General features: G+C 43.2%; 1 protein-coding gene across 1 annotated transcript; it reads left to right on the top strand.

Annotated features, from left to right (window-relative positions):
- Positions 1–1306: 1306 nt before the first annotated feature.
- Positions 1307–14334, top strand: GPR132 (G protein-coupled receptor 132). The gene is made up of 2 exons (XM_061464163.1): positions 1307–1436; positions 11648–14334. Exon 2 carries the CDS (start codon positions 11672–11674, stop codon positions 12767–12769), a length of 1098 nt encoding a protein of 365 aa, XP_061320147.1. The 5' UTR covers positions 1307–1436; positions 11648–11671; the 3' UTR covers positions 12770–14334.
- Positions 14335–16385: the final 2051 nt, after the last annotated feature.

Raw genomic sequence — 16385 nt, 5'->3', positions numbered from 1 at the left:
AAAGCTGTCAAAACACTATCTTATCTTCTTTAGCATTCTCAGCCTTTTCTAGCAAACTGGCACCAGAATGGTCTTTTCTTCATATCACCACCCCCTTCTATTGGGCTTTAATACCGTTCTGCATCCATTTAAATACCTAGCCATTTCATACATATTCAAGTGAATATATGTGTAGCACCCAGAGCAGGTATCTCCACTGTACAAAGAACAAGCATCTAAAGTGGGCATCCTGTTCTTGACAGGGCCTGGCAGCCCAAGTTCCTTGGTCTCTTGTTCCTCCAGGGCACATTAGCACACTGATGAAGGAGTACACCTGGAATAGGAGCCCAAGAGATGAAAATTCTGGTCACAAATGGAGTCTGGCAGTTACAAGAGTTGAACCTACATTTTCTCACCCCTGCCACAAGTGACAGAATTTGAAAGGAATCGCTCCCCTTGTTAAGGCTTTCTTTTCTCTTAGCTAATCTTCTGACTGCACTGCTCAGCCTCGGCAGCCAGCCATAGCAGCTCATTTTGCCAAGGCTACACATACCCAGCAAATAGCCCAAGCATACCTATGCATGTCTCCCACCTCTGCTGGCACAGCAAGAAAGATAGATTAAACAGAAGCTGAAGTCAAACAGCAACAGCCCAAAGTCCCCCCAGCCAGGCTGTGTTATCTGGGTTGACACAGAGAGGCAGGAAGCATTGCTCTTCTCATGGGCCACCTCCTAAATGCAGCTGTGGTTGCCAAGCCACTGACTTGTGAAAAGCAGCAGCCACATACGGCTGCTCAAGCCCACTGTGCAGGAGCATGGGTGCTATTTCATATCTGAAAGCAGTACAGGGAACAGCATGGGAGCAGGTTGTTTTAGAGACTTCTCAAAAGCTTTGACTTTGCAGAAATGTTGAATAAACTCTGATACCCTGTGTGCTCTGCTTGGTAGTAACATCTCAGTGCCTGGTCTGCATTTACACACAGATCCACCATCACAATGCATTTCTCCCTTCTGTCTTCCTGATAATTCCATATTTTCCTGTTCTGACCATTTGGTTTTTCACTTTTCTTACTATCCTTCACGTTGAGTAACTAGTAAATAATTTCTTCTGCCTCTTTTCACTCTTTCAGTATATTTTCAGGTGCAGATCTTCCCCAAAGATATTCTTTACCATAGATGTCTTTATCCAGTCACTTTCTCAAATGGTGGCAGGACTAAGATTTCCAAGGCTGGGGTATTCCAATCACAACCCTATCTACAACTGTGCACCTAACTACAAGTGACACACTTTGGGAGCCTGATGAAGTCATCAGCAGACCACTTTCTTTCAGCTCACACTGCTTATGACTGTTCACGGTATCATTAGTAACTTCCTGCAGTGTTTACAGAGCAGCCTGTGGGTACAGCATGAGTTGGAGCCCTTCATCGACTCCTCTGCAAAAGCCAGATTAAAAATAGGTAAGAGATTTCTGTCCCTGAGGCAAGGCATTATTTCTACTAAGCACTATTCTGCTTTGTTCTGCTTGATTACTACTTCTCTGTGCTGTGCTTTTGTGCTTCAGAAATGTAGGCTCTGTTGATATTTCACCATAGTCTAAACCTCCTGTGATTGATACAACAGACATAAAGCGTTGTTGGGTCTGTATTAATTAGAGTTCATTGCAGTTGATGGAATCCTTGCTACCTGTTTTCCTTACGAATTCCCTTTCCTATAAAAAATATGTTTCTCTCTTACAAATCAATTTTAGTTCCTGTAAGGGATAGATGATAATTAGGACTGAAGGATTTTGGCAGGATACAGGTGGCTGTTAGGTCAGATTTAACCATCCCTGCAAAGCATGAGACGTGCTATGTTAGAAACACAAATGCTGGGCTTCCTTCTCTCCATAAGGAGAATTCGCAACCAGCCTTTCCTCTCATCTTTAATCTGCTGGAAAAGCAAGACAGGTATTTTACTATGATGTTTACCTGCTGGCCTATAGTGACTAAGTGGATACACTACATTTCTTCTTTTTCTCAGTCTTTTTTTACACGCCACTGCTGAACTTTGGCACTCAGAAATGTGGAGTCTAAGTTAAGATTATTCTTTTTTGTCAAATGTTTTGGGAGTCAACTTGTTTCTCTGAGACTTCAAAATACTGGGACGATGCCTGATGCTCTCCTCTGTAATCCAAAGACCTTGCTTTTAAATGAAAGCTGATACTTCTTTGCATTTAGTGTAGCTGTTATTTCATGTAGTAGCTGCAGCTTTAAGGAGACCACAAGTCTTGTCATAAAGTCACAGGCTGGTAACAGCAATCACACCACACTGGTAGGTGGTGAAAATGAATTAGTTTGAGTTCTTTCCTCTAAGACTTTAAAGAAGCCTACTTTTGCTTTGAGACATTCTGAGATCGGAGAGGATCCTTCCTATGCCAAATAAGATTTAGCAAAGGGTAAACAGCCAGGGTGACTAGTCGGCTTGATCAAACTTAATTTAGTTTTTCATAGGGTCTTCTTAGATGGTTTTCTTTTCCTTGTTACCTTCCTGTCCTGGGTTCAGCAGTAGCACTCATGTTTCTCCTTCTTGGTAGCTGGTGCAGTGCAGTGTTTTGACTTTCATCTTGGGAACAGAGCTGATAGCGATGTTTTGGTTTGGCCAAGGACTTTGTGAGCCTCATGCTCTGCCAGGGAGGAGGAGAAGGCGGGAGGAAGCAGAGACAGGACACCTGACCCAAACTGACCAAAGAGGTATTCCATACCACAGCACGTCATGCCCAGGATGTAACTGGGAGTTAGCCGGAAGGGCTGGGAGACTGCAGGGTTGGAGGAGGTATGGGTCGGTGCTTGGTCAGGCTGGGGGGGGGGCAAGTTATTGGTTGGCTGGTGGTGAGGTGTTGTATTCTCTTCCCTTGTTATTTCCTTTATCATTATTATCATTGGTGGTAGCAGCAGTGATTTGTGTTATACCTTAGTTACTAAACTGTTCTTATCTCAGCCCGTGGGAGTTGCATTCTTTTTGACTCTCCTCTCCGTCCCTCCGGGAGCAGGGGGAGGGCAAGAAGGGGGGAAGTGAGTGAACGAATTGCCTGACTGGGTTTAAACCATGACACTTCCCCATTTGTTTGAGTTTGTGTTGCAACAGAAAGCACTACAGATGATGGCTACTGACTTCTCTTGAATTTTTAACATAAAGTTTGCTACTCTGGCAAAGACCAAGGAGCATCTAGGCTTGGTTTTAACCCCCTCTTCCCATAATCCCATTTATATTGGCTGCTGCCCATAAACCAGCAGTTCCTTAATTTCCAGCAACCTCATATGGGAAGGGGGAAGGGGAGGGAAAAAAAACGCCACACACTAGTTCTGCTCTTTAGCACTCAATGGGCAAGGCTAATTTTCTTCTGAGGGCTCTCCCAGAGTTCTGTACACAGGACACTATTTTTAAACAAATACTCAGTCTGAATTGAGCACCCCCTCTGTACAGCTTTCTGCCTGAAACTGCAGACAGCTCTTTCAAGCTCAGCATTTCCCATGTCTCTTTGGGAGACACTGATCTTGTAGCCTCATCATGATCACATAAACAGCATTGCCATCAAACTAGAAGTGCCTGAAGGCAGCATTTCACCTGTCTCAGGCTGCCCTGACAATGCTCAGCTCCACTTTGGAACAGAAATGGAAATTTCACAGCTCTGTACAGAATTTTTTGGCTATCCCATCCAGGTTCCTTTATTTCTGTATACAAGAGGCTATAAAAGTGCATGTAAGCCAGTGGTTTTCAAACCAGAAAAGCTGGGAGTGGGGAAGTGGACAGCAGTATTGCTGCAGTTACAAAGAGGGTCATGCCACTGCTCACATTAGCAGTGGCTGCTCCCAGTGCAGCAGGAATGTGGCTGGAGTGGCAGCTTCAGTAACTGCTGTGCCAGACAGTATGAAGACAAGTTTCTGTGGCTGCTTTCTGACTTAGTGCCTGTGCATCTGGCCTGAGTTCAGCACAAGCTCAGGTTTGGCTTGCTTGCTTTCTTTTTGTTGATCCTCAGTGCAAGCCTAATGTGCTTTCAGTGTGCCATGGGTTACAATTAGCAATGAGCAGTTCAGTGTAGCTCCACCTGGCATTTGTTTTATCTCCTTTGACCCTTTTCCACCCCTGCATAGACTCAAATGCCTGTCCAAAAGCTGCTGTCCCGACCGCTGCTGGCTCCAGGGTTGCTGTGCATGTCTCACACATAGAGCTAGGACAGGTCTGGCAGGGTTTAGCAGACAGAACACCTTCTCGCATCCTTCTGCCACATTATTGCCTCCTGAGTGAGATATGCCTCCCTGGGTGAAAACCACTGCTTTAAACTGAACCGCTGGAGGAACACTATTTTGACTTAGCTCTCCCTCTTATACTGGACCTACAACAGAGCACTGGAGGAGAAGGAGGTGGTCAAGGATCCTACCATACTGACAGAAATCCCATCATCCTTACAGCTACCTCCTGTAGAGCACATCAGACTTGACAGAGTCTGTCTCAGACTACAGCTACTTTGATCTCATCCACCTTCATGAATGAAGGCTATTTTTAAAGCAGGGTATTTAGTGCAGATAGATACTACCAAACACATCTGAAGTTCAGACCTGGCTATTGGTGATGCAGAGCATGTGACAAAAACATTCTACAAGAAACAAATATCCTGCTGTGGATCTGGAGTCCATAAACACCAAAGGTCCAGTACTAAAACTGAAGTGGAAAGTGAAGTGGGTTGTATCACTGCACAGTCGAGCAGAGGCTGACTGCAGCAGAAAGCTCTGAGAGGAGTGAGAAATTCAGAAGAGGGTCTATCAGAAACAACATATGATTCCGATATTCCTAAAGAAACACTCCTTGAGGAATAGCTGATAGCTGGGATTTTTACGTTAATGTCTTCCAGGGTAGACTCTAAGAGTACCAATGAAGAACGAGCTGCCCATTGAGATACATGTACTAATAGCTGGAAGAGATTGCAGCTGAGGATTCAGAGAAGACACTACAGGAGACTTAGCATTTATGAGTGGGCTTGCAGAGATGTCAGAAACATGTAAGGTCAAAGAGGAATCTTTGAGCATCACAGTTTTTGCTGGTATAACTAAGATCTTGAGGGGAAAACCCTGCCACTATGTGAACTGGCTAGCTATAGAAGGTGACCTAGATGGCAAAAAAAGGAAAACTTTTAGTTCTTAGTTCTCCAACTGAGAACAAAACATAGGACAAGAAGGAACAAAGAAGTTTTCCATTTCATGGTAAATGGAAAAGAGGAAACATTGGTGTCTGAGTTCAGAGCACTTGTAAAGGCCGTCTTTAACTGCTCTGTTAAAAACAGGATTCTTTCACGTGCAGAAGTGTCATGGGTGCATTGTGGTTTTCACAAGACTTTGCAGATCTCATTTGCTGAGACACATTCACTTTAGAGGCGAAACTAACTAGACCTCTCAGTGACAAACAATATGTCAGTGAGGCCAAGTCTGGCAGGTCACAAAATTATTTTGGGCCTCTTTTTGCTCTGCTTTTCCCCAGCAATCTGTTTAGTATTGACGATGCTACCGGCAGCCATGCAGCTCCCATGTCACAGCAGCTCCTGCACAGACTCACAAAGGCAGTGCCAAGACTAGTAGGTCCCTTGTAGGAGAGAGATCATTAAGGCTCTTTCCAACCCAAGAATTCTATGAATCTATGATTTGTGGATCTCCTGGGACAGCAGTGGTTTGAAAAACACTGACTGACTTGGGACAGAGGGAGAGAAAGCATCAGTATGAAGGCAAAAGGCAGGAGTGAACCATGGCAGTGCAGAGACCACATATTGGGAAAGACAGGAGATGATAGGCTGGCAAGATGTGACCAAGCCAGCAATGGAGGACAGAGCCTGGTCAGGGCGCAGCAGCATCAGGCCAACCACATGCAGGACACAGCCCTTGACCATTATAAAAACAAACCAATATAGGGAAACAAACAGAACCATTGGCCAGCCACAATCCACAACCAACTTAGAAACAAGTGAAGAAACTTACCACGAGGTAGGATAACTGCATGTTCACTAAAACATATACCCTTAACCCAGCTCTGATACAATGACATTGCTCTGTTCATGTGCGGCAGCGATCGCCTGAGCTCCCCAGAGCTCTGTGGGTCCAGGAGCATAGAGGTGCTGGGCACCACTGAAGGGCTATGGCAAGCCACAGGCATGGCTGTGCCATTCCCACTCTGACCATCTGGCTTACCTGAGACGTGATAAAACCGAATGTTCACACCTCTGGACATGACATTCCTCCTAGCAGGAACAAGTGTCTCTCTTGGATACAGGGTGTCTGTGGCTATCCTTCACCTGCTCATACATGGACTCGAAGGCTCTACTTAGGCCTTGCATTGGTTCAAGTGTCACACGTAGCCAGCTGCTGGCATTCACCAAAGGGAGAGAAGAGATGTATGGCCTCAGTCCGGAAATCTCTAGCAACCCCAGGTAGACAGTTGCTGCCCTGGAGACGCTTTTGAGTCATGACAGTCTGGGGTGAAAACAGCTCTAGTACAGGCCATTCTGTGGCTCCTAGTGTGTTTCTAACTGCAGGTGCCAGAGGTTTGGCAGGAGTCTCTTGTCTGAAGGCCTGGATGGCTAAGGCCAAGAAGAAGGAGGAAACATGTCCACAGGTAGGTGCTGGGGAGATCCTGATCCTGAAATCTAAAGGATGACTTTTTAAGGGTTGCACCTGTGGGTTTGAATATAGGTCTCAGTGCTTCTTTGTTTAGCCACTTGAGGTCAGATTTCCCTTAAATCTACCAATTAGACACCCTGAGCTCTAGCAGTGCTCCAGCATGGCCAGATCTCCTTGCTTTGTAAAACCAGCCTGCTCCCTGATACCCCAGTCTGCTCTTTCAGGAGTCCAGAGCAGTGTCAAACCTTGGTGTCAAATATGCTGGCATTCAGCTATGCTCTGACCTCCAGAAGCATCCTGGGATGGGTCAGAGAAACTGTGCATCAGAATCCCTCCGCTCATCTCCTTCTTCCAAGACTTCATAGTTCCAACATAAGCCAGCAAGAAAGTCTGTTAGCTTTCCAAATGAGCCAGTCAAGTAACAGAAGACTTATTTTAATAGCCCCCACTGCCAAAGCTGCCAGTCCAGCTGTGACAGCTTTAGGGAGGCATCAAGCATGAAGGCCTGTTGGTTGTGTCTGTGAAGAAGGAGTGTGAAGAAGAGGAAGTGAATCAGCACAAAAGTCTCCAGTCTTGGGGTTGCTCTTAGGTGTTCACTTTCACTGCTGCTGCTCCAAACCCTATGCTTTCCTCAGCCTCAGACTTGACAGGCTTTATAGTTAGCCCCAAATTTATGATGGCCTTTCGGGCGTTCCTGATAGCTTCCTGGCCATGAAGCCATTCCTTTGGCTCCAGGACCTTTTCTAGACAAGCTGGTAGGTACCAGGGAGTAAATCTGCCCTACAACAGCCACTCTCTGATGCTCTCAGACTAAAAAACTTTGCTATGTCCAAAAGTCCCGAAATCATGAGTCACAGCCTCTGAAGCATAAGACTAAGGAAAAAAGTCCACTGGTACAGGGTGATTTTGCAGTCTATCTTTCACCTGTGAATTTCCTTTATCTACTGTATCTGACAGGAAGTTTACCTGCTTTTAGATGTGTTGAATAAGATTGTTTTAAACCCTGCAGCAGGACCTTTCTTTTACACATTTCTCTCTTACCCATCTGTCATTCTTGTCTTCTGAGCAGTCTCTCACCAGGTACTATAACACACACAATTTATGGAAGGACCACTATTTTAAGTCGGGTCCTTTGTCAACCCTGAATTATAACAATTCATTGCTCATTTTAGCAAAATAGTACATTTAGTTGTACATTGTGGGAAGGGGAAAGTGGATGTGTGGATCTACATAAATGCCCACACATGGGTATTTAAAATCTCTAGTTGCTGAGAGATCTTCTCTATGAATCAGAAGATTAATCAAACACCTTCCTCTCATCAGAAATGATTGCTGACTTCCCCTCCTGAAAGGCAGATGATGAATATATTCTATCTCCCAGCAGATATGTTTTTATGTAAGATTTATTGTATCTGCAGTATAGAGTTAAATATTAAAGCTGTATACCTAATCCCAAGGTCTTGCTGCTTCCTTACAGCAGCTAATTTCAGCCTACAAATGCTCCATAACTTGTTTTAAGCAGGAGGCTGCCTAGATGTCTTTCTTGTTTCTTGAGAGTCTTCTCCACTGCTGCAGCAGCCAGGGAGCATTCAAAAGAGGATAAAACTCAAGCAGAAGTCTAGCAAATACAAGAAACTTACCACTCTCAGGAATCATGTGGAATTTTTGTTTTTCCTGACTAAGCATTTAATCTGCTTTGTACCATGTTTATTTGTCTCTACATTCAAATCCCATCAGCGGTTTGTTTCCAATCACGCTAGCATGAAGGTAGATATTTTAAGATGGAGTTGTGCTCAGGCTGGATTCCCAGTATAGTTCTATAACTTTAATCTACCCTTTTTTCTCTACAGAGTTTAGAAACAAAATATTTTCAAAATTATATATTGTATTCTATTATTCGAGTTTCAAAATGCATTGCTTCAAATCCCACTATCTTTTGTGTGTCTGCTGGGTAGACTAAGAAGAGCCATTGTTGCTTTTCCTTTGTATGCTGAGACTTCCTTATAGGAGTGGCTTCATCTACTAATTTGTTTATTTCTAATGGAAAAACAAACAATTTCAATCACAGAAACAAAAAAGCCAATTCACTGACTTGCTGGGCTAACGGGTCATAATCTATTTTTATTCACAAAGATACCACAAATATTTTTCATACATTCAAGATCAGCAGAGCAAATAATCCACAGCAAATTTCTCACTTTCTATTAAAGTTAACAGACACAAGTGCTAGTGGCCAGAAAGTTTAATTGTCCATAAATTTCACAGGCAAGTAATGTAGGTTCTGCATAAGAAGAAAATCCCAGGTTCATAAGAGGGGTGATATTGCTGGTGATGAGTACTTTGTAGGTGGTGTATCTCTCATATCTGGGAATTGATGTCTTACAGTACTAGATTTGAGGGGTCAGACTGACATCATGTTAGCACTCGTGTGAAATACTTACAATACTGCATGCTACTAAGGAAAGCACACAAAACCCCTAGGGAGAAACTCAGATCTAGTTTCATTGTGGGTTAATTTATGCTTCAAAATATGTAAATTGTTGCCCTTTCCAAACACTGGGGATGGAAGGAAGGTGTGAAAATATGGTTCATTTTTATCTTAACCATTATAAGCATGGAGCTTTTAAAAATTATTCCTAATACCCACACAAACCTCTCAAAACTTTCAGCTCTAACAATAATCCTTGGCATAGAAGGATGATCAGAAAATTATAGGAGGATGAAAAATATATTAAATAATATGTTGCACTGATGTAGTTACACTCATGTTATGGATTTCACTGTATCTTTTTTCTCTTCTGTCCCCCTGTATCTCAGGTGAATCCACCCAAAGACTTTCAACCAGCTCTCTGTTCAGATACTGTTCTTTTTTTGATTTCTCCCTCTTTTCCATGCAACTATATCTTCAGTTTTCTACTTCTCCTAATAGGGGTAGTTTTATCACTGCAACTTCTCTATTGGAAATTGAAACAGTTTTTCATTAGCAGTTTATAGACAAATGAAGGCAAAAAAACCAAACAAAAAAAACCAAAAAAAGCCTTTTGCTTTCCCCCTTGTTTTCACTTCCCTTTTTACCCCTCAGTGTTAGTGAAAACACTTCAGCCTCTTGAGGGAAGACCAGATATTATTGCAATTGGCCCAAATGAGCAGCAAGACCCATCAGTCAAGTCTCTGCACCTCCCAGGACCCTTTTCTGCTTCATTTAGGGACCAGACTCCAGGAAAGATCTTTACATTCACTCTGAAGTTATAAGCTCTAAGCTGACACACTCACGAAAGTCCACAGACTTTTCAAACTTAGCAGTGGCATTTCAAGGCAAAAGAACTGAAGAGAGTGATGTGGCTAGAGCTGCTGCCCACCTCCATGTGACCCAAATGGCCAGCTGCTTCAACCAATCACTAAAACTGCTCATCACAAATATTAGCAGAAAATGAACCCTGAAATGGTAGGTCGTTGTTGTTTTAATTAGCTGTGTAATTATTATTATTATTTATTTGAATGAGTATCTCAGACGCAGGATAGCCTTCTCCAGTCCTGCACCAGTGTGGGTGCAACCAACGACAGAGTGCTCACAGATAACCAGCTGCCTCTTTAGATAAAGCAGTTATGAATGCTTAGATAAAACAGTTACGAATGCTCTATTTGAGAGATGTGGGAATACATCCATCATGGCCCAGCCACCACAGAAGACAGAACTTGCAATCTTCTGATCTGAGCCAAATATCAACACAGCAAACTCTAAAGGCCTGAGGAGAAGATAAAAGTGTGTGTTCAGTCACAGAGTGGTAACGTCACAGGGAGAAGTTTCATAAACAGTCAGCTGAGTGCCGCTTTCTGGTATTTAGTTTGATGAGGAAACCTCCTGCAGGCCTCAGGAGCTGAGCAGAGAGAAGTGAAGCTCAGAAGTCGGGCTAGATGCAGTGGCCAGGGCCAGAAGACTCTTCACTGGGCAGGGAGAGAGCTAGGAGAAGGTGTGATAGGGGAGCAAATGGATGACCCCCTCTCCCCCTTCCAGATACGAGGCTGGGACATATTCCTGGATCCTTCCCAGGCTCCGGAGCTGACAGGCCAGACCTTCAGGAGAGTCATTCAGCTCATGCTTTTTTTCTCCAAGTGTAAATTCACACCTATGGCTGCACTTTGTCAGCTGGGGCTTTGAGCTTCGCAGCCAACAATCATTTAAGCATGAAGGTCTCTGCAGCTCAGCCTCTGCCATGTGCCTTAGGCTGTATGCCAAAAGCCAAGGAAAGAAGAGCATGCTCCAAGCAGGCAGCTTAAAAAGCCACAAGCATCTCCTTCCTGACGCTCACTCATGGGTGCTAAGCACAGGAAGGAGACTTGGAGCAAAGATGGAAGGAAGGAGGTAACAGAAGGAGGCAAGAGAAAGAAACATTGGGAACCATGTGTCTACAGAAAAACTTTTCTACCACTTCCTTCCTGCCCCGCACCATTGTCAGCTGCACTGGGGGAAGCATGCCTTCACACAACAAGCACAAACAGCAGGCACAGGCACTGCAGAAAAGAGAATATGAAGACAAACACAGGGTTAAGGGACATATGCAAAGCCTGGGAGAGGGGGAAAAAACAAACCTTCAACCACTCTTGACGGCTTTTTTCTTAAGGTGCCTGGCATAGACAGCCGCTGAGATGGCGTGTAACTGTGCGGTGTCCCTGACACCAGCTGCCTCATGTACAAGTTGTAGTCACCTGCTGTGCTTTACCATAGAAGAGGTCTTCAAGACCTCTATGGTATGCAGGTGTACAGCAGCTCTCACATTGGTCAAGCTCTCACATGCCACATCCCAGAAGATGTTTGGGCAGAGAACTACTGCTGGCCCTGAAATCAAGAACCCTTTTTTATCCCCCCTACACAGTAGCTCAGTAGGTGGCCCGGAGCGCCTGTCCCCAAGACAAGCATCCCACTTGTTCCCCTGGTGCCCTGTTGGCACCTAAGGGACTGTAACCTTTATTGACATACTTTTACCTGATGCAAATGCTAACTTTTCGTCTTGTCTTCTGATTCTCAGGAAACACCAGCCAGAAAAAGAATAATGGAAAATTGTACAGACACAAATAAGAGCTCCATTTGCACAGGAATTCCCTACAAAGACAGCAAGACACTTCTGGTTGCTGTTTACAGCATTGTTTTTGCCATAGGCCTTCCAGCAAATTGCTTAACTTCCCTGCTTACATTCATACAAATCCAAAGGAATAAAGTAATTGCCATCTACATTTTCAGTTTATCATTGTCTGAGCTGACGTATTTAAGTACCTTGCCTCTCTGGATTCTCTATGTGCAAGATGATCACCAGTGGACTATGGGTGAAAAAGCTTGCAGAGTAACAGGATTCATCTTTTTCTGCAACATATACATCAGCATTCTGCTTTTGTGCTGCATTTCTGTGGATCGTTATGTGGCACTGGTGTATGCTCTGGAATCAAGGGGGAGAAGAGGACAGAAAAAGGCAATCATAATAGTGTTTTTTCTCTTTGCTGTGGTTACAATAATCTATGTTCCAGTATTTTACATGGAAGATAATCCAGGTAGTAAGACCTGCTTTGAGACTTTGCCCCTTGACATAAAACTGGCTTCTTTCAGCTTTGCTAGATTCTTATTTGGATTTGCCATACCTTTCACAATCCTCATTTTCACAAACTATAAAATTTTCCAAAGTACTAAAACAAGCAGCAGCTTGACTTGTCGGCAAAAAGCCAAAGTGAAGTATCTGGCTATTGCCATCATTATCATTTTCCTGATGTGTTTTGCTCCCTACCATGTGGTACTGATAATAAGATCCATATACTTCATGTTTCATCAAAATTGCTCATGTCCATTTGAAGAAGACATCTATTCAGTTTTTACAGTATTTCTGTGTTTAGCCACTGCAAACAGCATTGCTGATCCAATCATCTATGTGCTGGTTAGTGAAAACGTCAGAAAAGACTTTTATAGGAGTCTGAGAAGATGGAGATTGAACTCATCCAGGCTAAATTCATCCATTAATCACAAGAGCGACAGCATAAAATGGAAAATGTCAAAAGAATCACAGGAAGGAGGGGTAAGAGAAGAAAAAAACAAAGAAATAACAGATTCATCTGACATTCAGAAAACCTGCAATAGTGGCAAAGACCAAGAAGGTGGAAGCTAGCAGTTAGCTCCTGGCACAAATAAGTTGTTCCCAACACCAGCTGCAGGATGCACACTGCAACACGCAACTTACATGCTGATGTCCGTAGGAAGTTTTGCCACAGCACATAGACTAGCAGCTCCTTGAGGATGCTATGGAAGAGATACTTCTTATTTCTGCTTGTCTCCTACAATAAGGTTTGCCCACCAGTATCATTGGTGAAAACATTGCTTTGCTAAGGACATGTGGAATAAACAACATAATTTACTTTGACTCACACTGAAATCTTAAAAACTTATTTTGGGTCTGGTTCTTATTCATATGAATACAGAACCAGTTTTATCTTCTCAGCTGGACCAAAAAATATACCTGCTGAGGAGAACATGTAAGGCCCATTTCTGTGGTTGAAATGTTTAGTTCTTGAGGAGGTACATATTCAGATTCTCGTACACATACTCTGTTGTTAACGTTTGTGGTTAACCAGTGGAAAATATTAAAACTGAGGAAGTCTTTCAACAAGAGCCTTGAAAACATTCCTAATACTTCAGTAGGCAGCTTTATCTACCTTGCACATTCTGGGAAGAATTAGAGGGCAAAACAGTGGCCTGGTAACACAGAACAACAGTACTTCTGTATTAGTCAAGATCCTGCACTGTCCTGAAAGTCTTAAAATGTACAGTTCTAATGCTTGATATTTTATGATTAGTAAACTTTTTGCAGTTAAATCTAGAATGCACAGAAGTACATAGAAAATTTTCACATTTCTAAGTGGAGTCAGGGACTTTTTACGTCAGTTCCAAACATTTGTTGAACTTGTGTTTCATTTCTGCTTAATCTTTCATTTCTGGCTTCCCTTTTGGTATTGATCCAACTTTTGCTGTGTAGAAGTCTGCACAAGAGTTAAGTGCCTTACTGACAAGGAAGGGCTGGCAGCATGGAGAACAGTCCCATTGCCCCAGAGAGGGAACTCCCTCAAACACACTGCTGGTGCACACATGACACTATGCTGGGGCAGATTGTGTTGTTGCTGCTGTCACTTTCACCATGAATAAATTATTGATAGTAGTTTCCTGTGCCTTGAAACCACAATTTAAAAAATAGGAATGATACAAAACTGGCAAGATCCATCTAAACAGCTTCTTCATATTTTCATGACATCAAAGTAAAACAGACAAAAATCATGAATCAATTGCATGTTTATTTGAGTACAAGTTTGTAAAGTGTTTTACAGCATCATTCTATCTGTAATGTTTTATTTCTGTAATATTTTAAAATTCTTATTAGTGTTCAAACTTCTGCATTAATATTAACCAATGTTAATGTAAACAGAATACTTGTTAATATGTTAAAATTGTCATAGATATTTCTATAGATTATGCTTTATTCTTATACACTTTTGGGAAAAAGCATTGTGCTAAAATGGCATTTCCTCCAGTTATTATATTTATGACATGTTTAATTTTTGCATTATTTAATTACTCCTCTTGCATCTACCTACGAAATTCTTGTGTCCGCAGATGTAGTTCACATAATATTTACTAAGAGATTGTTTCTTGGAAAAATGTAAAATTCTGCTGTGATGCTAATTAACGAATTCAGTTTTTCTCTTTTCACATGCATCCCAGAGATCAAACTCTCTAAGGTATCAAGGAGAGATCTACAAAGTGCTGAATAGCTGCAACTTTTCTGAAAATCAAACTTTCCGTTGCTGAAAATCAAACTTTTTTTTGTTAAAAAATTCAGCAGCAAGCATTGCTTGTAACAGCTCCAGTGAGCTCTGGTGATTAATCTTTGGAGACACATATGCAAACTGCCTTAACCTCTGGATTTTCATAGTCAAAATGTAAACTTTGATGAATAATAGTGGTGAATTTACAAGAAACCAAAGGTACAGACTTCTGAACTAATTGAAATGATGCACATTGAATATTCACCTCAATTAATTTAGAAATCTCTGTGATGTTTTTCCTCTGATATAAAATGAGTATCTTCAGAGTAATCACTATTGGAGCCCCAGGCCAGAGATGCGGGGGACAGGGATTAGAAGGGCCTGATGCAGAGTCTGTAATTCTTTTGTGTTGCCTAATTTATACGCTGTTCTCAATTACTATGTCATTATGCATCTTCTCTTAACAAAAATCCTTGGAGCTTGTTTGTTCAGATGCACTCTGAAACAAAATTCTTAGAAGTGACAAAGCCCTGAGCAGCCTGATCTAACTTGGATCATCTAATTAGATGATCTCCAGAGGTGCTTTCTAAAGTAAAATATTCTGTGTCAGGTTACTGCAGGGATTAGGAGTCAGGTACCAAGCAATGTATCCACAAGGGAAAGCTCCAAATCCTCACTTTTTTGGATAGACGGAAAAGCAGCTTTACATCTGAGTGATGACATTGAGAAATGCTATTGCATTGTTAAAATATCCCATCAGATGAACCAACTGTTTCTCATCTGATGAATTCAAACATGTGATCTGTTCTGTCACATAGTATCTGACTGTGCCTTACTGGCAAAGGAAAGGCCTCAGCACAGGGACACATGCTAGAGACGCAGCAAAGGACACTACTCAGGTCTGAGCAGATCTGAAGGGTGGATTGATCGTGTGGGTCTTTCCATCCTTTTCTCCTGCAGAACATTACCAGTGAGAATGCAAGGACTCCTTTGTGCTATAAAGAAAGGTTCACCTACTACATCATATCTGCAGTTTTCAACACAGCTACTTGGATCTGTCCCCTGACTTACTCATAGAATCAAAGAATAGTTAGGGTTGGAAAGGGCCTTACCATCATCCAGTTCCAACCCCCCTGCCATGGGTAGAGACACCTCCCACTGCACCCTGCTACCCGAGGCTCTGTCCAAACTGGTCCGGAATACCACCAGGGATGGAGCATTCACAACCTCCCTGGGCAACCTATTCCAGTGCCTCGCCACCCTTACAGTAAAGAATTTCCTCATTATGTCCAATCTAAACTTCCCCTGTTTAAGTTTTAACCCGTTACCCCTTGTCCTATCACTACAGTCCCTAATGAAGAGTCCTTCCCCAGCGTCCCTATAAACCCCCTTCAGATACTGGAAGGCTGCTATGAGCCCCTCGGTGGCTGCAGGGCACCTGGTCTGGTGCTGCAATCAGGCACAGCCTTAGCTTTCCTAATCTGGTCCCTAGCTTCCCGAACAACATCCCTTTATTCTTCCCAAGCCACCTGTCCTTACTTCCACCTTTTATAAGCCTCTTTTTTCCTTCAAATTTTCCTCAGCAGCTCCTTATCCACCCAGGGAGGTCTCCTGGCCCTCCTGCTGCACTTCCTTCTGGTTGGGATGCGACACTCCTGAGCTTGCAGTAGGTGATCCCTGAGTATCAGAAAACATTCTTGGGCCCCCCTGCCCTCTAGGGCTATATCCCATGGAACCTTCCTAAGCAGGTTCCTGAAGAGGCCAAAGTCTGCTCTCTTGAAGCCCAGGGCAGTGAGCTTGCTGCACGCTCTTCTCACCGTCCTGAGGATCTCGAATTCGATCATCTCGTGATCGCTGCAATCAAGGTGCGGAGCTGTTGCAGACCCCTCCTGAAGCAGGCAGCCCTGGACACACGCTGCTGGCACCACATCTTGTGCTGCCCTCGCAGCCTTCGCTGCGCATGGGGCG

Source organism: Pezoporus flaviventris, unplaced genomic scaffold (genome assembly GCF_033815535.1).
Source record: "Pezoporus flaviventris isolate CSIRO_AGI_PZ_B2104156 unplaced genomic scaffold, CSIRO_AGI_Pfla_v1 ptg000036l, whole genome shotgun sequence".
NCBI classification, from domain to species: Eukaryota; Metazoa; Chordata; class Aves; order Psittaciformes; family Psittacidae; genus Pezoporus; species Pezoporus flaviventris.
This window is presented reverse-complemented; position numbering and strand designations above follow the sequence as displayed.